Here is a 23,935-nt window from a genome sequence, read left to right as displayed (position 1 = left end):
TTTTTTCCCCCAGGGACCCAACTAGGTTCTCTGAGTGAAGATTAGAGAAAAAAAAAAAAAAAAAAAAACAATTTTTAAAGTAAGGGTAGGATACAGGGGCAATAGCAGCGAGAAAAGAAGGTATTCTGAAATATGCCCATGGCAAAAGTAAAAATTTTGATACATATACAGAGCATTTTTTATAACAAAAGCTTTGGGATAGAGATGTAGGTCAGTAGTCTAGACACAACCACTTGTCATGTAGGAACACTGGTTTCAATTTCCAGTAGGAAGGAAGGAAGGAAGGAAGGAAGGAAGGAAGGGAGGGAGGGAGGGAAGGAAAGGAAGGAAAGGAAGGAGGAAGGAAGGAAGGAAGGAAGGAAGGAAGGAAGGAAGGAAGGAAGGAAGGAAGGAAGGAAAGAAAGAAAGAAAACAATAGCCTTCTTTCCAAGGGAAAATATTTTACAGAAACTCTCTGACCTGGGATTGGCAACTAGCCAATCTCAGCCTTCTATAGCCTTCCTTTATCACTGCAAGGCAGGGAAAAAATGGGAATCACAGGACATGAAATTAGGCCCATTAAAATATGAGATGTGAACATAAGTTTACAGACACTTCTGGACAGCACCTTACCACCACATCATCAGTATAAGAATGGTGGATTAGAATTGAGAGAGTTGAAGGACACAGACTCTATTTAAGAAAAAAAAATGTTAGGAAACTCCAAGACAAGAGGGGAAAGAAAAAAGAAGTAAGAAAATTGAAGCCTCTGACATCTGCAGCTACAACAAATATTAAATAGAACATAGTTCCAGCCAGATTAACATAAAACCTCACACCAAAAACATAATTATGAACTTTCTAAATTCTAATATATCATTCCAGCTTTCAACAAAATTACAAAGCATGCTAAAAGTCAAGGGAAACACAGTTGGAACAGCCAAAGCAAACACAGCCTCGACTCAGATATGACACAGACTTTGGAATTACTGGATAAATAACTTAAAGTTACTATGAGTAATATGTTAAAGGCTCCAAAGTAAAAATTCGATGGTATACCAGAACAGATGTGTAATGAAACAGAGAAATGGAGATGGACACTCGAAGAAAGAATAAAATGGGATACTAGAAATGAAAAGTACAGTAACCAATATGAAGAATGTCATCATGGACTGGAAATTACTGAGAAAAGAATCAATGACCCGAGACATGTCAATAGAATCTTCCCAAACTAAAAGGCTTAAAAAAATGTTTACATAAAACATAATGACCCCAAATTTCAGTACAATTACAAAAAGTATAACTAACAAATAATGGGAATACCATAATATCAAGAAAAGAAGAGAGGAAAGGAGATTAATTTGGCAATAGTAGCTGGGAATTATCCAAAATTAAGGACAGATATCAATACAGGAGTCTCAGAGTGTTAGAGTCTGTAAACAAGTCAAAATAACACCTGGCATTTTGCCAGGGGAATGTTAGAGTTCGTAAACAAGTCTGGATGGTGCCTGGCAAAATGCCAGAGGGAGTGGTTTGAGAAGTAACAAAAGGGAGCCATTAAGTATGGAGATTCCTGATTGGTTGACTGATGTATCTAGTTTATGCTAATTAGATAAGCTGTGTGGAATGTATAAATACTGCTCCTGTCCTGTAATAAACGGCTTCCACTCCTGCTGTATCAATGTACACAAGTTGTTCGTCACCCCCCTGGTTATTTTGCTGCAGCCGGACTGCGGCATCAGAGAACATGAAGCAGGACAAATATAATAAACTGAACATGTAGGCACATTGTTTTCAAACTACAGAAAAACCAAAGAAGCCAAAGAGGAGTAAGGACTTTTTATCTAGTAGCAAAATAAGAATTACAAAATAAGAGGTGTAAAAATAAGACTTATATTAGATTTTGTGTCAGAAATCAAGCAATTAAAAAGAGTGCAGTCAAGTGTTGAAACCATTGTAAGAAAAAAACACAAATAAAACACATCTAGAAATCTGTATTTAGTAAAATTATCCTTCAAACATCAAATTAAAAAAAAAAAAAGACTTTTTCAAACAAAGGAAAACTGAGGGTAGACTTGCCTTGCAAAAATGTTAAGTTTTTCAAGGAGAAAGAAATGGATATAGGTCAAAAACTTTGATGTATATTAAAAAAGAAATGTATGAAGGCAAAATATTTTATGTTTCACATTATTAACTGATGTAATAGAGAACATGGAGGTTAAATGGGTAATAAAGCAATATTATGAATAACCCTTTGTTCTTTAAAATCAGATAAAATGAATCATTCTTTTGAAAAATGTAAACTACTAAAATATACTCAGTAGAGGTAAATAATATGAATAGGTCTATATCTAATGAAAGAAACTGAATCAATAACTAATAACTTTCAAGAAAGACAGTAAAAATTTAAAGGATAAAGAGTATCAAAACTATCCCAGAACAAATTTTGGGAATATTTTAGCTCATTCTATGAGGTTGGCATTATTATACTACCAAAATCAGATAGACATTATAGGAATAGATATCTTTCTATATGCATATTTCTCATGAATATAGATAAAAAACTTCAATAAAGTATTATCAACTCAAATATAACAATATGCAAAAATATTATGGAACAAAAGCAAATGCAATTTATTCCAGGCATATGAGGCTGGTTCAATGTCTGCAAATGGGTTCACGTAATCTATTGCATCAACCAATTGAAAAAAAATCACATGGTTATATTTGTGTGTTGGGGGGGTGTGATGCTGGAGCCTGAACCCAGGGCCTTGTGCATGCAAGGCAAGCAAGCAATCTACCAACTGAGCTACATCCCCAGCCCACAAGGTCATACTGATATAAAAAAAGAACTTAACAAAATTCAATTCATGATACTCTTGGGAAACGAGAAATGAAGAAAACTCCCCATTTTGATAAGGAACATAAATACACAATCTACATCTAACCTCAAACTTATTTGATGAAGAAAAAAAAGATGCTGCTTGCTAAGACTGGTAACAAGGCAAGGCTGTCCCCTTCTTACCTCTTGTATTTGACATTATTCTGAATGTCCAAGTTAATGCAATGAAACATGAAAAATAAACGGAATGTATACAGAGTGAAAATAAAGAAATAAAACCATGTTTGTTCACAAATCACATGATCATTAATGTAGAAACATCTCAACATACCAACACCAGCAACAACACTGCTAAAACCAATTAACTATTTATGACAAGTTTGCAAGATACAATGTTTTTGTTTTTAGTGCCAGCGGTTGAAACATATATGCTAAGCACACAGAACTACACTCCCAGCAAAATATAAAGTTAATATTAAAAAGTTAACTGCCTCCCTATATCAGCAATGAACTATTGAAATTTGAAATTAAAACACAATAACATTAATAATAATACCAAAAAATAAAATAGTTAAGAACAAATCTAATAAATATATAGAATTAAAATGAAGAAAAAAAATAAAACTTTGAAGAAACCCAAGGAATTCTAAATAAAAAGATTATCTGCATTCATGGAAAGAACTCAATAAGTTCAGATGAAAATCTTCCCTACTCGACATATAAATTCAATATAACCCCAGTCAAAAATACCAGTAAGTTATTTAGTAGCCGTAAACAAAAAGATTCTAATATGGAAAGGCAAAAGACAGATGAGTCAACTCACTAGCAAAGAAGAGCTCCAAGACAATACTAACTGACTGTAAAAACTACCTTACCTGGGCACAGTGGCAAATGCCTATAATTCCAACAGCTCTGGAGCCTGAGACAGGAGGATTGCGAGTTCAAAGCCAGCCTCAGCAAAGCAAAGTGCTAAGCAACTCAGTGAGACCCTGTCTCTAAATTAAAATACAAAATAGAGCTGGGGATGTGGCTCAGTGGTCGAGTGGCCCTGAGTTCAATCCTCAGTACCAAAACTATAAATAAATAAAAATAAAAAGAACTACCCTAGGGGCTGGGGTTGTGACTCAGCGGTAGAGCACTCGCCTAGCATGTGCAGAGCGCTAGGTTCAATCCTCAGCACCACATAAAAATAAAATAAAGGTATCGTGTCCAAGTCCAACTACAACTAAAAGACAAAATATTAAAAAAAAAAAAAAAAAAAAACTGCCATAAGGCTTCAGTGATCAAGACAGTGTGTTACTGGCAAATCAAAGACAAACGACCAATAGAACAAAATAGAGTCCAGAAATAATTCCACACAAATGCAGCCAAATATCCTTTGATAAAGTAGCTAAGCAATTCACTGGAAAATAGATGGGAGCCCTTTTGACAATAATTGCAGGTGATGTTAGGCCTTCATATGCAAAGTGATGGATCTAAACAAAGACCTTATGTATTTCACTAAAATTAACTCAACATAGATCTAAATGTAAAGTATAAAACTGCAAAATTTTTATTATGTGCAAGTTGCGCATAGCTTAATAAGACAGCATAGAAGAAAATTTAGGTGACCATGGGTTTGACAGTAAGTACGTGGATATAAAGTTAAAAGCAATATCTACAAATGATAATGCTGATACATTTAATTTCATTAAAATTAGAATCTTCTTTGTTGTGAAAGACACCAATAACTGAATTAAGACAAATCACAGATTAGGGAAATTTGTAAAATGCTGAATCTGACAAGTATAGTAGTTTTATACAAGAAACTAAACATAGTCTTACCATAAGATCCAGCTAACATGCTCCTACATATTTACCCAATTGAGTTAAAACATGTTCACAAAAAATTCTGCATATTTATATAAGCTTTATTCAGAGTTACCACAATTTGGAAGCAACCAAAATGTCCTTCAATAGGCAACTGTGTAAATGAATTGTGGTTCAGCCACACATGGAATATTATTCAGAGATAAATAAGCTTCAAGCCAGAAAAATACAAGGAAGAATCTTAAATGCATATTGCTAAGTAAAAAATAGTCAGTCTGAAAAGTCCACGTATGGTATGATTCTAACTTTATGATACGATTCTGACTACATAATATTCTGCAAAATGATAGAGACAATTAAAAGATTACTAGTTACCAGGGGTTGGGTATGGGGAGGGATAAACAGGTAAAGCACAAAGCATAGGGAATTTTTAAGATCGTGAAACTATTTTGCATTATACTCTAATGATGGTGTTTTAGTCAGCTTTTTTAATGCTATGACAAAAAGACTTGATGAGAACAATTTTAAAGGAAGGAAGAGTATTTGGCACTCAGTTTCAGAGGTCTCAGTCCATACTATGGGCTCCATAGCTCTAGGCCTTCAGTGAGGTAGAACGTCATGGCAAAAGAGTGTGGTGGAGGGAAGCAGCTAAGAACATGACAGTCAGAAAGCAGAGAGAAAGAGACTCCTTCTTTCACCACAGAGAAAATATAAACTCCAAAAGCATGCCCCCAATGATCCACCTCCCCCAGCCACACCCTGCCTGCCTACAGTTACTACCTAGTTAATCCCTATCAGGGTATTAATGCATTGATAATGTTAAGGCTCTCATAACCCAATCATTTCACCTCTAAACTTTCTTACATGTTTCACACATGAGCTTCGGGAGGGATACCTAACATCCAAACCATAAGGTGATATTTTGCATTATTAACCACTGAACTTTACAACAGAGTAAACCTTAATGTAAACTGTGGACTGCATTAATAATAATCTGTTAATAGTGGTTCATACCCCCAATGTATTGATAGTAGAAGGGGGGGGTGGTCAAACAAAGGAACTTTGTACTATCTGCTCTATCTTTCTATAAATCTAAAACTGTTGTAAAAAGTCAATTATTTCAAAAAGAAGTGAAGAAGAAATTAAAATTCAGTTTGGCCCTTGTAAGCACAGAGCATCAATTAGAGCTCCTCATATGGTAAAGAAATGCAACAAGCTGCTGCTACTTTTGGACACCACACTAGGATCTGAAATGCCAAGGAATATGCAAAATCAAAAACCTTTATTCCTATTTTGACATTAGCCTTGCAAGTTGCATATAGCTTAAAAAAGAAAACGTTTATCACTTTGTCCTCAGGTTACTTGTTTTATCATAAAAGGTGAAGGAACAGAAGATCTTAAAATGATCTTCCACAACAAAGAGGAATTTAGTTTTGACATAATGAAATTAAATGAAACTGAAATTCCTTAGTAACTACAACCTAAAATCAAGACTAAGCACTCTAGGAGTGGGGGAGAGAAGAATAGAAGTTTAGTGGATTAGACAAAGGGGAATGAAGGGAAAGGAAGGGAGATGGGAATAGGAAAGATGGTAGAATGAATCAGATATAACTTTCCTATGTTCATAAATGAATACATCATAAATGAAACTCCACATCATGTACAACCACAAGAATGAGATCCTAATTAGGATAAAAGACTCCTTTAATGTATAATTTGTTGAAATACACTCTGATGTCATGTATATCTAAGAAAAAAAAAATTTTTAAATAATAAAATAAAATAAAGAATAAGCATTTCCTAAATCCTAGGCATGGTCCTCAGTGCTCTACATGGATACACGCAGCTGAGTCCTCAAGTTAACTGTATCAATCAAGTGCAACCACTTGATTGATACAGTTAACTTTATGACCAGGGAAGCAAAGTCCAGAGATGCTACATTGCCGCAGTCTGGCTGGGCACAAAATAACGGAGCCACCACAAAGCCTTGTAGATTCAAACAGCAACTCTTTATTCCCGAACTCTCACCGGCACTCTACACGCATGTTCTGGGAAAAATACACTCCCTCCACCAGGCTCTGCGTACCAATTCTCCCAGAACCCCGTGAGAACTCAACGGGAACTCAAGAAGCTGGCGCCTGAGGCAGCAGGATACGCCATATTCCCAGCAGGATCCACCCTAAACCCAGAGCCACCCTAATCCAGCAGGATCCAGCCTAAACCTGGAGCCACCCTAATCCCTGAGCAGGGTCACCTTTCAACCAAAAATGCCATGTGTCATTCCTACTTGACTATGGCTCTCAGCACTACATCATCCAGGCTTGAGGACCCGAATTTCAAACTGGCACATGTGGATTCAAAGTCTTTGTTATGGTGCCACACTTCTCAGTTCTGGGAAAACTGGTATAAAAGTTATATGAGGAGGATATTTCAGTAGTGTTAAGCTAGATTCATTGCAACAATGTGTCTAATACTAAAACACGTGAAAATGCTCCAGTGTTTGTCAATCTGAGATAAGATTCTGAGCAAGTATTTTTGTAAGCGTAAGTGCTAAGTTACTGCGATCTTGGAAGAACTGTGTGCATGTACATGTGTCACTTGACCATGTGTTTGTATACTATGAGAAAGGCAAAGAGAGGAGAAAGAGAGGGGAAAGGCGGGGGGGGAGAAAGGAAGAGAAAAAGAGAGATCTTAAGGCTTTTAAAAAATTTCCTTGTGTTCACTTTGGATTATAATAACTTGAATAGGTCACCAAGGTACCACAACATAACTGCTGACTGCTATACCAAGGGGAGATTTATAAAGCTATATATCTCATCTCTGCCTCCTTTCCAATTTACTCAGTGTGGAAAATGCCATTGGCCTTCCAAAATCTTAACTTATGTTTGGACCCCTTCCATCTTAGAGTCTTATTCTAGTGTTGCTGACTATTAAAATGAATATTTCAGTAGGGCTGGAACAGTCTTATTAGTCCAAGCCAAGCTTTATATGACTTGTGCACTTTAAGAGGTTAATCTACCCAGCCAGCTTGCTTTGTTCAGAAGTATTAAATGGAAAGACTGTAACATTCAAAGGAAGGCAAAGTTCACTGGGTAAGCCCTCAATAGTATAATGGAGCATAAAACCTCCAGAAATTTTTACAATAATATTTTATGAAACATATGCGCACACTCATTGGAACAGAATCCACAATAAATGGTTTTGAAGGTCAGCTCAAAGTCACCACATATTCAGTATCTCTGTGAGAAACAACCACTATTTAAAAAGTGCCTGGATCCAGAAGCTTCCATTCCCTACTTTGAAGTTTATTATCTGTCCATCAGTGTGTTATATAAGGAGGGAAAAGTCACCTACTGTAACAATAGTACTATTTTCAGCCAAAGTCTAAAGTTCAGTAAAATATTCCAAATTTCCCTATCAACACATACTTGTATTATGAACAAAAGGAATCACAGAGTGTAATTCTAGGAGGAAGTGCTACTTTAAGTGTGGGCAAAAAATATAAAAATTAAAATAGTTATGTTATTCTCTACTTCAAAATCAATTATATAAAGCTTTGATGTTCACTGTTGTAAAGGAATAAAAGACACTTAATTCCAACATTTAAAAGTAAAGTAAACTAAGAATCAGCATGATTAGAGCCAACTATTAGTACTATTCTGATGTTTCTAAAATGGGATTCTAAGGGCAACTATGGTTCTCTTAAGGGGAAGGAAATAAAGGTCCACTTTACAAGACAAAGGTCAGATTTCTGCAGGCAAAGGAGACTTCTATAAGTTGACTGTTCCTGAATTGTCACTGGGGGTGGAGGGACTAAAAGGTCAAGAGAGGTTCCAAATTGTGCTCACAGCTTAAGGGACACCCCTGGGGCCACCTTAATCAATTTAAGGTCATTAGGAATTTTCTTTCTCTGGTTCCAGTTTTCCTCTCTTAAATCTTATTAATATGCATAGGTAAATCAGTACTGATGTTGATTTAAAAGAAATTAAATGTATTTAGTATTATATGCTGATCAAAAGATAGAATACACCCAACAACCTCTTTTAAGTCTAAGACTGAATTCAATGAAATCCAAGTAGAAAACAGAAGTTCTAATCTAGTTCCAACAGCAAAGAATGATTATATAATAACTATTGTGGTATTTTGCTATGTGATCTATGACACTCCTATGGAGTTGATTTATTTATTTTTTATTTTTTGTTGTACTGGTGATGAAACCCAGGGCCTCACACATACTAGGCAAGTGTTCTATCACTGAACTACATCTTCAGCCCCATAGATTCAATGTAATATAAGACAGCATCTCACAAATGTTATTACCTTCAACAGTTTCCCCAGTTACCACCTGCCTCATTATGGTAAAATTTAATAGTTTACCTTTTAATAATGACTTATGAATCACTGAAATACTACAAATGATTTAGTAAAAGTACTGTTTGACAGTATTCCAATGCTCTTCTATTGAGCACAAATACATATCTAAATTTTCTCACAACAGAATTGGCAATAACCCAAATGTATTAAATTTCTAAGACTTGGAAGAGTTCTGCCTATTTGTAATTAATGAAGGATATCTCTAAGTATTTTAGATAGATAGCGTGTAGAAAACATCTGTATTTAATTATTTCATACTTTTCTTAAACAAGACAATGGGAATTGAATTAGGAATATTTTGAAACCCCTATAGAGATATTAAAGTATTAACGGCTGTTCAAGAACTTTATTGCTACAATGCTTGAAAATGTTTAGTTTTACAGATCAACAGCCTGACACTTCATAAATATCAGATTTTCAATATAAAAGGAAGAAACTTGAAATACCGGACAAATACAGAAAATATATTACTCGAAAGAGCCAAGAATTTTCACTATTACTATATATCAAGTAAACAGGCACAGAAAAGGTCTTGCACATTTGCAAAGATTTCAATAAGAGTGTGTAACATATATCCTGATCAGAATTTCTCTTGAATTTTGCTGTGAACTGAGAATTTCAATGAGAATAAATTAACAGCTTGCTATTCATTCTTCGGAGAAGAAAAACTACAACCTGTTCTCATGGAAACAGAGACAAAGTATGTGTTTTTAGTACTTATCCCTAAGTTTTGAAAAAGATCAGATTTTCTTTCTGGATGCTTACTGGTCCCAAATGCCACTTCTTTTCAAAGACAGTGTCAGCTCTGCAGTCAGTTTTCAATCTCCCAGTGGTAAGAATATATTCAAAGGCTGTGTGCTCAGCAGGACAGAAGTCTTTCTCTGTGAATGTAACTGTATCACTCATCAGTAACCTGCCATAAGGGGACTCAGTATTTTCTTTCCTTTTAGTGATTCTTTGGGCTCTTGCATGCCAGTGACTCCCTGAGACCTGGGGCAATATTCACAAAATCTTTGCCCCTAGCTCTTCCACAAGATACTGGTGCAACTAAATGTAAAGGTTGTAGATCAAAGTCCCCACATTCTAAGTCACATGTCCTTTAGGAATCAATTTTCATAAACTATATTCCATGTTTTTGAAATATATAGAGGCTACTCTTTACTTTTTTCCTTTTATCCCAGAGAAGTTTATTTATGAGAAAGGCAATATGATTTGTTGATAATAGTGAGAAATACTGATACAATATGTAAAACACAGTCATTCATGAGTCTATGCAGGCTTCCATAGAAGTATTTTACTACACCTCTCAACTCAGAAACACTAAATCCTTTAGGCTACAAAAATAAAAAGGCACAGATTGCTTTGTGACATATATGACATGTAAACATTCTTTCCCAGTATCTGGAACAATATGAGCTACACTGTGGGTAATACATTTTTATTCATGATTGATTTTATTTTTTAGATCTTCATTATGCTATAGGTAAATTATATGACAGAAAATAGCTTCAATATATGTTTTTACAATCCACATCCTCTTTAATTACTCAAAACTTCTTGGAGAATGAATATAAATATTTGAAATCATTATTACTCTATAGATTTTATATACAGAAATCTATACTTTTTAAAGTAGTCCTGAATAAAATACAACAGACTAAACTATTCTTTATGAAAACTTTTCAGATAAATTATGGATATAATTTTTTTAAAAAATGACAACTGCCCTATCTAAAAACTGTATTTGGTAAACATCATAAGATTTAGAACAGAATGTATACAAATGCTACTTTTCTGTATATCTAAATAACGTTTAAATATACTTTTTATAGTGTATATCTAAATAATGTTTAAATATACTTTTTATAGTGATAAGAGCACATAACACATTAAGTATACACATCTCAGAAAGCTCAGAAAGGAGAAGAAGATGGGAAAACAAACACAGCCCTTAGAGCTACTTAGAATTTTACTAAATTCTAAATACAAGCTTTATTATGCCAGTTCCCCTAAATAAATTTTAATATAACTATATGAGATAATTAGGTCCAAATTCTTGTTCTCAGTTCTTCAATCTGTGAGACAGTAGGCAAGTCACTTACTCAGGAAGGTATCCTTGGCCTTACCTGTTTTCACCACATAAGCAGTTAAAGTTAAAAAAATACTTTTTCAGGCAAAATAAAATTTTTATACCCATTTTTGTAGAAAATCATTGAGGCTCAGGAGAAAAATAGTGGAGGCAATTAAAGGGCTTCACTAATGGAAAATAGTTAAATTTTCTGAGGGATCAAATTTCTATTTCCTATTACTCTATTCTTCATTGTGAATACAAAAATATTTGGCTAACAATCAAATATGATTGTCTTTTAAATTTAAAAAAAAGTTGTGATTATATAGTGAATCAAGTGATGGATAAATAGGTAGGGAAGTATGTGTCTGTGTGTGTGATTCTGTGTGTGGGACTGTTTGTGTTTGCATGTGTACCCAACCATGTTGGGATGTTTGTGTGTGCTGGATGCAGGGGAAGGGAGATATTTAATACCTATAGTTCAAACTCTTTGATTTTCCTCTATAAGCGACCAAATAAAACAATCGGTAAGTTATGGAAGAGCAAGTGGGTTTGTGTTAAGCCAACTTACCAGTTTTTCGAAGGGGAAAATCGTCCTTGGTATCTTGTGCTCCTGGTAATGTGTATTTGTAGGATGGAGATGTTCCACTTAAGGGCGGAGAGCTTTGATCCAATGATGTGTGGTGGGCAGCCCTGCAAAAGAAGGTTCACCATTGACACTGGAGTTTTTACTGCATGTTGGTCAGCAATAATCAGTTGCACATGCTGTACACGCGCCTCAGCTGTGTTTATGTTCCTTTTTCCTAGTGTATACAAACCACAGCTTCATGTAACCACGTTCACTATAGAATTATGTTATGGAGTAACCTAGGATGCCTAAGAATGCCCACTGTGTGTTTGGTCATACAGTCACATAGAAAAGTTCACCTCACTAAAAAGGAGAATTTACCAAATGCCAGAGGTTTTGATAATTTGAGATTACTGTGCATGTTTTCTTAAGTGCCTTACTAGTGGGAAAAAACAATCATTGTCTGGATCCCTTTTTACTAATCAATGTAGAACAATCAAGGTATAAACATATACAAGGAGTTCTTTAAAAATAGCTAGATAGCACATTCAAGTACTTGAAGATGACTTCTTTAGTGACAAGACAATACACTGCCAAAAGTCCCAGGTCTCTTGAGTTCTAGAACAGTTCCAGAGGTGTGGCATGGAGACCACATTCTTCCTAAATATGAAACTAAATTTTAAAAATATTTTTCTTTCCTGGGTGAGTACACTGAAAAATATGCAATTGTGCTACTGGAGAGTGCTTCATAGGACTGAAACAAACCACCTCGCCACTATTTACCTTTATAATTGTTATATACAATGAAAACAATGAACAGGGCATAGCACCATTATCACAATGGTTGTTCTATCAGTACTATTTATTTGAATATTCTTAAGAATTGGTTGTTTTAAGGATATTTCATCTACCTATAACTGGAAAAAATGGTATTAAATTCATATTCACAGATTAATGATTTATGGTTATCTGGAGGTGGACCCTACTGAAGTTCAATTAAGTAAGACAGAATTGCTAAATAACATGTGAGAGCCACATTTAATATATTCAAGAGAACAGCCAAAGAATTTGCAGTTGAGAATTATTTTCATGAGGTTGTTTCTAAGTAAAAAATAGCATTATCTTTTCTTAAAACAGGCTTTAATTTTAAGGGACATATGAATTAGTTATAAATTATGAATGCAATTTTGGCTAACAATTGTATTTCTTTTAAAATGCTTTGGGATGTTGATTAAACATCTGAAAACTTCAGTAGTCAGTTTCTCAAGTTAACTGACATGCATGTGATTATAAAAACCATTAAAATGCGTAAAACATTCTGGAATCTGCCTGTTACTTTTTATTCAGGATGCACAAAAGGGTAGATACCTATAAAATAGACTTATAATTATAATAATTGTATAAAAACATCTCCTGGGATGCTTGCAATTTCCATATAATAGAGTAATTGAGTATTTACTTCCTATCCTTGATGATGTGAGCAATTAAAAAATATGTTCATTTAAAATCCTATGGTCATTCAGTAAACACATTTATGAGAGAAATGAAACCATTGTCTATTAATCTATTAATCTAAATGCGATTTGCCTTTCAATCTTTGCTCTGATTACCACATCCTTCATATTTTATAGAAAAAGAATTATATATTACATAATATCTCTTTACTGGACTTGGGAAAATACAATTCCATAAAAACTCAAATACCACAGGGCACCATGTTGTCCGTGTATGTGTCAGAAGCCATACACTGGAAAGAAATGAGGTGTAGTGGGCAGGGGTAAACTACTCACTCACTGAAGACTTAAGATTTATTTATTTAACTACCTCCCTTCTCTTCCTTTCCTTTTCCTTCTTTCCCTTCCTTCCTTATTATTTTTTTTTAATTGAGTCAAAAAGCATCTGGACTTCTAAATATAGCCATCACTTCCATTTCATATCAAGCTAAGCAAAATAAAATAAAATCACAATCTGCCAAATCTTTAGACATGTAGATATCAGATGTACCATTTGAGAACAGAAAGATTAAAAATACAAATTTATTTCTAGGTCCCACCGCATTTGTCAGTTATTTGTTCAACAAAGAAAAAAATATATTTCTTTGTCCTCAAGATGACAAATGCTAATATTTGTTAAGCACTGCTCTCGGTTATGAGTCACTTTATCACCTTATTTCATAGGACCTTCCCAGCAACCCTAGAAGGCAGGTACTATTATTATCCTCTTTTTATGGAGAAGGAAACTGATCCTTAGAGAATTCAAGGAACTTGCCCAGAGCCACACAGCTGAGAAATGGCAGGCCCAGGATTTGCGCCCTGCTCAGCTAAATACAGAACCTGTGCTCTTTACCCCTGAGAATGAAAATAGCCAAACACTGAACATACGTGTACCAGAGCTTGGGATGGCGGCTCACGGAATGATTTTTTCCATTAGTTGGAGTGTCTTTCGTTGCTGATTTACTCAACAGGAATTCTTGAAGCTTCTGCTTTACTTCTGTACTTGCCACTGCCCCTGAAAAACACACACACACACACACACACACACACACACACACACACGAGAGAGAGAGAGAGAGAGAGAGAGAGAGAGAGAGAGAGAGAGAGAGAGAGAAACAGATGTTGATTGTGAATCTTGTCCTCTCATGCATCTAGAATATTTAACAATGATTAAGAAGTAACATCACTGGTCATAGAATATAAAGTTTTCCTATTAAAATAAGAAACCAGAATCTAAAGAGGCTTTAGAAAATGGCACGGCAATACTTTGCAACTTATTAGTTAAACTGCCAATTTCCAAAAGACCTTCAATGAGTTCTTTAATTGCTTTTGCAGAAAGGGGATTCCTGGAATTAATATTAATGTCTTTTTAAGTTTAAAAAACACTGCTGAGGAACAAAACACTGTGTTTTAAAAATCAAGATTCTTGGGGGACCATATCAGATCCCTTAAATACATTAAAATGATCTTTTCTGGGTTTATAGTTTGAAAAACTTAACATTTTTAAAAACCCCTTTGAGCATTAAACAAATAAATATTGCTGACAATTCAGTTCAAGTCATCAAATTTAAACCTCGCTACGACCTGAGTTTGAACTGACCTAATATGGGGAATTATTTGGATTTGTCTCCCTCTTGTGGACGGAACGTTTTCAAGTGTGCTGTCTTAAATCTTTCCAAAGTCTGAGTATTCAGAAATTAAATGGAGGCTAGATGTGGCTTATGGAACAATGCTTAATTACTTGGCCAGGAGGAAAGAAATAATGAGGCTATGTGGAAGCAACTTTGTTATTAAACAGAATGGCTTATACAAGACTGCTTTAGTATGACATTATGTTTAAGATCCCAAAGAACAAAAATATCATCTTTCCACTGCTGCGTTTACTTCTATGATATCCTGCAGACTGAATAGAGAGCTGATATATGAATGTCACAGCCTTATACTTGAGTCTATAACTTATTATCTTAATTAAACACCGGCAGTTTTGATAAGTTTAATTCCACTGTTTATCAGGCTTCTTTACAAATGATGATGAGTTCAAGGTGAGGGAAGAGAGTCCGTCTTTTACCCTGGTGCTTCTTACTTTCTCGTCCTCTATCTTTGCCTCTGAGAGGAGGAAGCTGCTGTTCTCTGCGATGCCTCTCTACTTCCTGTTCTTGCCTCTGCTGCTCCAGTTTCTGCTCCTTTTCTAGGAGTTCTTGTTGCTGTTTTATGGCTAGAAGTTCCTGTTGCAACTTGCGAGAAGAGAAAGACATGAGAGTGTGCAATTTCTTTAAGCTTTGTAGTCAACGTTGACTGGTCAAAAGTGAAATGCTATGAGCTTTTGGAACTTGTTTGTCATTAGTTCATAGTTTTACCCACTCTTTTTGAAAAGCATCAAAATCTGAAGGCAAGCAACTAAATGTCAAGATGGTCTTATTATCACTGACAGATACGGTTTTTAGCTAACTCCATTCCCTGTGTCTCTTTATCAAAGATAATTACCAAATCATATATTTTAGTTTATGTTGATTAAATCTTTAGTTCTCTGACAAACTCCCTGTACATATGAAATATACAAACAGGCAAATGCAGGGACTGCCCAGAAGTCTATTTCACAAAGTCTCTCACATTATAAATAAATAACCTAAATCTTCAGTTCTTAACCTAAGAAATGATGTGAAAATAATCAAGGTGAATAAAATGGTGAGATATGAGTCAATTGGGGGAAATATACCTGAAATAGAATGAAGGCTGAAAATGTCAAAACCTTACAGAAAATGTTCTCAATAGACTAAGGCAATCTGGGTGTCCATAATAGGTTCATCTTTCAAAACAGCAGAAGTCTCTAGACTTTCATATAGCACATAAAAACGTTTAGATGAGAGACACTGGTTAAGATGAGATCACTTCCATGAAACTATAGTCTAATGCACTATTGTTTGGCTTTCTGAGTTCCATGAATTCACTTCTAAATAACGAATAACATGAATATGAAATATTCCTAATAGTTATCTCAAGATGTCAGCTTCCTTTTAGGCTGAGAAATTTGTATCTATGAAGAATAGTAAATGTTCCCACTGAGGAATTACTGGACTCTCTGAATTCTACTTAGCCTCCAACATTACTAGTATGAGACCTGACAAGTTACTAAACTACTCAGAGCCTCAGTTCCTCATAAGTGAGATAGAGAACAGTCTTCCTCATATTTCATATTCATAATGCATACAAATTTAGTTTTTTGGTTTGAACCATACTAGTTTTCATTATTACTATTTGTAACTTTTGACACTAATGAAAGTATATTTTTATATTAGATTAGTACCTAAACCTCTGAATTTTATACTGAAAAGTTATAGAACAAAAACAAAAAACCTCTATGAAATGGCATCAGGGTCTGTCAGGAATAACAGGAAAGCAAGTATGCAGGTCAACCATGATAGTCTTGTCACTAGCAAAGGACAAGGTTAGAAGCAGTTCTGGTTACTCTTCATATTAAAATGTTTCATTGTGGCTTAAAAAAAAATTCACTCTGATTACACTGTTTCGATGTTACTTCTACATAGATATTAGGATTGGTCACATTGATTCAGTGCTTCATCCAAAGCCCCAGTGCATCTAAACTTCAATCTCTCTTAGGAGTCTAGGAAAGCACACAGTCTCATTACCATAGCTACTATTCACTACAAAGACTGCAGGAAGGAGGTTTAAAAAATAGAAAGAAATAAAGACTTCACCCATATATTTCCAGATGTTCTGACCCCTGAGCAAGGCAGGGTGATTTAGGAGCTGTGGGGGTAGACAAGGTAAGACTATAGTTCTTGGAACAACTACTTTCTGGCTATGTAGCTTTGGAAAATTACATGATTTATCTCTACCTCAGTTTACTAGGTGGAAAAATGGGATAAGAGAAACCAAACTCAACAGATGTTGATTATTAAAGAAGCAAGAGAGTTAAAAGGGTGCATATTTAAAGCTCATGGACTGTACCTTCCTCGTGCAAGTAAAATCTTAATGAGAATTAAAAATATTAACTTTTAGCCTTATCCATAAAAAGAAACAAAATGAAATAAGTTAAAAAGTAAATAACTTCCTAATCTTAAAAGGAAATTTTAAATATGTCTTTAGCTTCTGAGAAAAATAATGCATTAATTTGGAAATCACTTTAAAAGCTAAATTTTCCTTTTAGCTTTCTCATAATCCTTACACTCTTAAGAGCTCTTTTCCAACATTTTCCAGATGTCAATAAACCTATACTGTATCATTTTGTTTATGCCACAGAATCAATTATCTACTTTCTACTATTAGTTTTTGAGTAAAGTTAAATAATAAGCTATTTTCCAAAAATTATACTAATCTTCTGACTACAAAAGGCACCAAATAAAAATGAAAAGTAGAAACTTAAAGACAAGCAACTAATATGCTAATGACTTATTGGCATTACCCTGTATTCAGGGAAACATGACTCATAGAGAAGTAAAATGAACTACACAGTTCCTTCACCAACTAGGTGGAGAGTACAAATCTTCCTCATGCATCACTTCCAACCAAACACATCTGGGAGGACTAAGGAAAGAGATCAAGGTGTCAATGTTCCCATTATTATTTCAAAATCAAATCAAAACAATACTTTTGCATTCACTCAAAAATAAGTTCATAAACTGAATAAAGTTTACTCATATTTTAAAATACAGCCCTGAGCTACAGATTCCATAAGGGACCCAAAAGTAAATTCTTACTTACTTTTAAGGTATCTTCTATATCAATAATATGAAAGAGTTCTTTTGGTAATGTTCATTAGAAAAGGAAAAGTTATATTTTGTATCAGATATTTGAGTCTTTCTTAAAATGAAGATAGATAATATAGACCTCCAGGCTAAGGAAATATCTTAAGGAAACGTATGGAAGGAGATAGTATTCGATCTTCCCAGCCACTGGAATATTAACATGGTAAAATTATATTATATTTGCAAAGATTAGTTACCTATACCAACCTCACATTAGTGGTTGTACCTGATATGCAAGCAAAAGATTAAGTTCCTAGAATACAGACTGACAAAATATAACAGAGTTCATTATATTAATAAATTAACATATGTTGAAGTCATCTTTGAAGGACTTAGATATAAAAATAAAATTTTATCATAAATATATGCTATTTTATATTATTGTCATAATAAGTTCAAATCAAATATTTACTTCATCAAATTTAAAGATCCTTGCTTTTAAAAGTCTTTGTCAAATTGTTGAAAAATATGAATAAAGTATTTCTATCTGAAGATACAAAAAAATGAATACATGGTTGCATCTATAATAATCTGATAATAGACCATTGAGAAAATAATTCTGGGATAGGATATGGATATATTTCTTTCGGGATAATCTAAACAACCCAAATCATAAAATGTCAACTCTCCTCAAAATTCAATAAGTTTTTATCTACAGTCCTATATAAACATTAAAATATTTTCATCAGTTTGTCCATATAAAACACCCTTGAGGGGCTTGGATATAATGGCATGGTGGCAGAGAGATTGCCTAGCATGTCACATGCAAAGCTCTCATTTCAAGCCCCAGTACTGAAAAAAAAGTTCTCTCGGTTCTTATAAGGTGACTAATTTATCCTTTCTGGTAAACTGTTTATGCAGATTCTATATAAATATAAAATGGGTCTTTCCAGGTTCATGGTTCTTGATGGTAAGAAGATGGGGCAAATGAACATATTGGAGAGAATCTAAATGAGAGGGGGTAGCTGGGAAGTTACTATTCCTTAGGAGTGATTCTGTTAAGCCTAAGGATAAGAGTGGTAGAGATTTCTCTATTAAGCAAAGCAGGTTTTTAGCAGGTTCTTACCCAAGGTTTTTACTAATACAACACAAATTACCTTCAAGCCATATATCCACGTCTTAATCACACTGAAACTTCCCCCTCCGTTCTCCCATGGGTACTTCTCATGCCCATGTATGTCATGGTGCAGATGCCCCGACTAAGATCAGAGACAAAAGAAACATTTGCTACCTTGATGTGTTCCTGAAGCTGAGCCTGGTGTTGCCGGGTCAAGTTCTCATGTTGTTTCTGAAACTCTGCTATCAGGAGTTGCTTCTGGATTTGTTGCTGCTGCTGGATAAGAAGTAACTCCTGCTGCAGTTGCTTTTCACGGACAACAGGGTCCACCACAGGCATCATCATCCTGAGGTCTGTCCTTAAGTCTAAAGGCGAAATGGGCTCCAGACCCACTGGAACCTCTGACTTCACATCCACTGGAGAACGAGGAAAAATAAAAGGAAGGGGGGGGAATTAATACAATAATTTAGAAACAAACAAAAAATAAGATACTATACTATATCCCGTATAACAAGTCTTAGGTCAATGATTCTAGTCATTTCTTTATAATCACAATAGAAAGGCTTTTGTATGTCAGTTTTGATAAATGGAACATGTGCTAACTTTCATTCAGTATTTTGTACTCTGCCCTGAATCTTCTGCTCTTCTCTTGTTGTTCAACAAGATGAGTTCACTGGTATCAAAGTCATTCATAAAATTTCTCAACTAGACCACTTAAAAATATTAAGTCAACTTGGGACCAAGAAATAAGACAACATTAAGAGAAAGATGTCATATATCAAGAAAGAAATTCTGCAACAACTCAATTTGTGCATTTATGAACTTTTCTAAAATTAGAGTCAGAAAGACATTTGACCATAAAAAAGTAAAACTTGTAATATATTTACAGGGATATTGGGCCTAGCAAAAAAAAGAATACAGATCTATAAGACAACTGTGGGAAATGTCAATTAACCATAAAAATGATGCAAATGGGTGGCCAAAGCCAAACACCAAAGCAGTCAAGTTTCTAAGTGCCACTCTTTAAGCAGTAATCATCTGTATCTCCATAACCTCATTTCTGAAATAAACAAAGCAGAAGTTAAGGAAACTGAAAGTTATAATTAATTAAACCACCAAAGGAAGTAAGATCTGCTGATCTAAGGATAACTATAAAATATAATATTTAAATTGATGAAAATCAAATGAGATAATGCATGTAAAGTGCTCAGTACAACTTCTAATAGATAAGAATGTTGCTTCCTAACAGTAAAGCAAGAACGCTCACTCACTGGGTCATGTCCAGATGCACTGGCTCTTTATGCCTAGTGTCCATTCTGATTGGTCAGTGTCCATGCCAAACTGGTCATGAAATATTTTGAGTATGACTCTATCCCACAGAAATCAGGAGAGATTTATAATTAAATGAGACAAATTAAAGACAGCAGGGATTTTGGAATGGAAACTGGATGTTATGTCTCTTTTGAAAGAAGTGAACTACTATTCGGATCCAACCAATTATTCACAGGGAAAATACTCAAACCCAATATACACATTAAGATAACCAAATTTTTAATTGAAATTTTTTTCAAAAAAGTAAGCATTCTGGGAGCTTAACAAAATGCTTCTATAATCCAACTCTAATATGAAGGCTGCTAGTTTTCAACTTCTGCTCTAAACTCTGAATATCTATTCCCATTTTTCCAGCTGTGCAACCCTGAGGATGTTATTGACTTCTCTAGGTATCAGTGCCTTAAAATGAGATATCTACAATAATAGTAACAATCAGGTTGTTAAAAGGCTCAAGTTAGATCATTCATAAAACTTATAGCTTATAGGACATTTCTCAATAAAATTTTTGGTTTTGCTTTTTTAAATTATATTAAAATGGCAATATCTTACATATTATAATAAATCAATATAAGAAAAAATAGGAAAATAAAATGGTATTATTTCTATTAAATATTAGAAAATAAATACACTAACACTTCTAGAAAAAGAAAAGCACACAGTGTAGCAAGTGAAAAATTACCTTCACTAGTAAAGAAATTAGAATTATAAATAAAAATATAGCATAAATATTCAATTATCATATGATTCATGTATATGTATATATCTGTGTGCATATAACACACCATTGTACAGTGCAAGCCTGTGACCAAATCATTTATTGAAAATGGTGCTGCCAATTGATATAAAAGTTCTGCAAAATCAATTTGATGATATGTGTCAAGAGTTATCAAATATTTCTGCCATTTGATTCAGATTTCCCACCTCTTGAAATATATCTTACAGAAATAATACTAATGGAGAAAAAAAGACAAGTTCAATGACCTATTGTTTACTGCAGTATTATTTTTACCAAAAATTGAAATCCCCAACTACAAGAAAATGTCAAAGTAAAATATGTTACATCCATTTGGTTAAAAAAAAAATATATATATATATATACACACACACACACACACACACACAATCACTAAAAATATAATGTTTATGAGAACATTAAAAATGCTGTTATATCATGAAGTGAACAAACAATAATAAAGATACATTTATACTACAAGTAAATAAAATTAATTTAGCCAATATACTAAATATGTATTACTTATCCCCTTAAAGTCCCTGTTTTTTTTTTCTATATGATGGGTTCAGTAGTTTTTAAAAGACAGAAATCCCAGCCCTCACTAATTATATATTTTATTTAGATTCTTAATCATATAGGTCTGTGAATTCTAATAGCAAAGACTGGTGATACAGGGAATAGGGTATGGTTGTAATTTGAATGGAAATATGAGTGATTCTTCTCCTTTTTCTTCTTTTCTCTATTTTTCAAAATTGCAACTAATATTCTGACTATTCTTATAAGTATCTAACTTTGATTTTCAGATTCCGTACTGGGAACTGCAAAGTTAATATTCCATATGGATTTAAGAGCTATTTTCAATGAGTTAAGAAAGCCTAACAGAAATCCTGTCTGTAGATGTTACAGTTTCAAATACTAAAGCTGTAAATGTCCTTGCATGTCGTTTGAATTGTATGTGCATGTGCATGTAGATGAGTACCAATCTTGGGTGTTAATATTGGCTATTTTTCAGAATTGCATGTACTGATCAGAGGTTTTCACTGATGGCACTTTTTGTGACACTCTAATAAAAATGAGAAAATGATTCATTAATAAACTCTAGTTTAATAGACAATGTCTTCTAAAACATGATATTTATGAAAGGAAAGAAATTAATTGTGACAAGTCTGAAAGCAAATGAGGATGATGGCCTATGAGATCTCTTAGTTGTAATGCCCAGTGTAGAACTTTCAGTCAGTTCTAAGGTAACATGAGATTTTGAGCATTAACTTAAAAAGCTGGCATAATTTCAACCCAAAGCAATGACTGTTAATTATATATTTCATTTTACATTAAAAAAGCCAAACTATGGCCTTCAGTTTTTACATGAAAATCCCAGTAAACAAAGGTCAGATTTTAACTCAATAAAGACAAAATGTAAAAATCCAAAAGACCCTGCAGTCTCTCCTTACTGGCATTCCTATTATCCATAAAGTATAAAGATCAAACCCTTAAATTTATTTTTCGGCAAAAAAAAAAAAAAGATAAGAAAAAAAATCCCACAACTCTCTGAAACAGTTATTGTAAACCTCAAAGGGTAATTTGACTTCTTAACCTGCTATCCCAACACAAATGATTGTGTATAACTGCTTGCCTTTGTTCAGAGACTAATCACTAAATTGTGAAAAATCACCCTCAACTTACAAAAACTGCTCTTGATTATAAATAATTGCCCAAGACTGAGAGAAAGCGGCAGGCAAGATCCCAGTCTTTCATCCAATTTATTCAGCAGCAATCCACATTCCATTTGTCTAGACTAAATATAGCAACGTTTATACAAGAAATCAATAGTGCCTGCAGAGAGGAGAGCAAAGGCATGAATATTTCATCAAACCCAGAGAGAAATGGCAATCAGCAAACTGATGGTTCTGGGTAGGTCATCTTTGGCCTGCTGGATTAGTTCCTGTTACTTGGACAATAGCTCATCTCTGCCTAATCATAATCATATCATAGTCATTCTTTCTATTTTTAGCATTAATTGCATTGTGGGTGACAAAGGCTCATCAGATTCCAAAAGGGATGTTATATTTTTCTTACATCTTTTGTGACAGGCTAGTGAGCCTCCCCAGGAGCAATAATAGTAACAATGCTAAAGCTGAATTTCAACAAGTTGAGTCCATTTCTTATCAGAGAATGTGAAAGAGCGGACATTGTCTAGAACTGCTCTGTTATCATAAATAGGAATAATCAATTACAAGGAAAAATTAACCACCAGTTTTAACAGTGAGTAAATGGAATTCTCTCTGTTCACAATGTACCTTGTTTGGAAATATTAACATTCCTCAGAAATTACTCAGAACAGGTGGTCAAGGATACATACTTTAGAAGGAAGGTGATAGGGAAAAAATAGTAATACTAATATTAGCTATAAATGACTCAGATTCTTTTAAACAGATCTCAGTACCTCGTGGACACATTTGAGCAAGAACCATGACGGAGCTTTACATGGACTCCCCCTGTTTGAGATTACAACTATATGCAAATATATGTGATTTTATATTATTCTACTTCTTATATACCAAATGCCCAGTCAGAACATTTCTACATGTATATTCTCTAGTCTGAATTACCATTTTATAAAATCCTGTTCATTCTTTCTTCACAGCTTACTTCTTTGACTATGACTCCTTTATCTGTGGAATATTTACCTACTGATATAATTATCTAGAAACAGTTTTTCATGAACCTATAAATGAAAAAGTTCCCACTTGAAAAACAAAAGAAAATCCAAGATCATACAGATGTTTAGAATAATTATGTTTATTTAAGCAACATACATATATATTGTTTAAATTACTGTGAGAAATATGAGTTATTTTTTCAATTCCAGAGCTGTTATAAAGTTAATTCGGAGTGCTAAGAATAATACAGTAGG

The 23,935-nt window shown here is 34.1% G+C and overlaps 1 protein-coding gene across 1 annotated transcript in view; it reads right to left on the bottom strand.

Moving 5' to 3' along the window:
• The window catches only part of Hdac9 (histone deacetylase 9), an 861,354-nt gene that overhangs the window by 382,114 nt on the left and 455,305 nt on the right, over positions 1-23,935 (bottom strand). The window contains exons 5-8 of the mRNA XM_071613675.1: positions 19,131-19,372; positions 15,217-15,367; positions 14,022-14,148; positions 11,644-11,765 (exon numbers count right to left, since the gene is read on the bottom strand). Of these exons, the coding sequence (XP_071469776.1) occupies positions 11,644-11,765; positions 14,022-14,148; positions 15,217-15,367; positions 19,131-19,372 (642 nt within the window). The remainder of the gene's footprint in view (positions 1-11,643; positions 11,766-14,021; positions 14,149-15,216; positions 15,368-19,130; positions 19,373-23,935) is intronic.

Source organism: Marmota flaviventris, chromosome 1, assembly GCF_047511675.1.
Source record: "Marmota flaviventris isolate mMarFla1 chromosome 1, mMarFla1.hap1, whole genome shotgun sequence".
Classification (NCBI taxonomy): Eukaryota; Metazoa; Chordata; class Mammalia; order Rodentia; family Sciuridae; genus Marmota; species Marmota flaviventris.
This window is presented reverse-complemented; position numbering and strand designations above follow the sequence as displayed.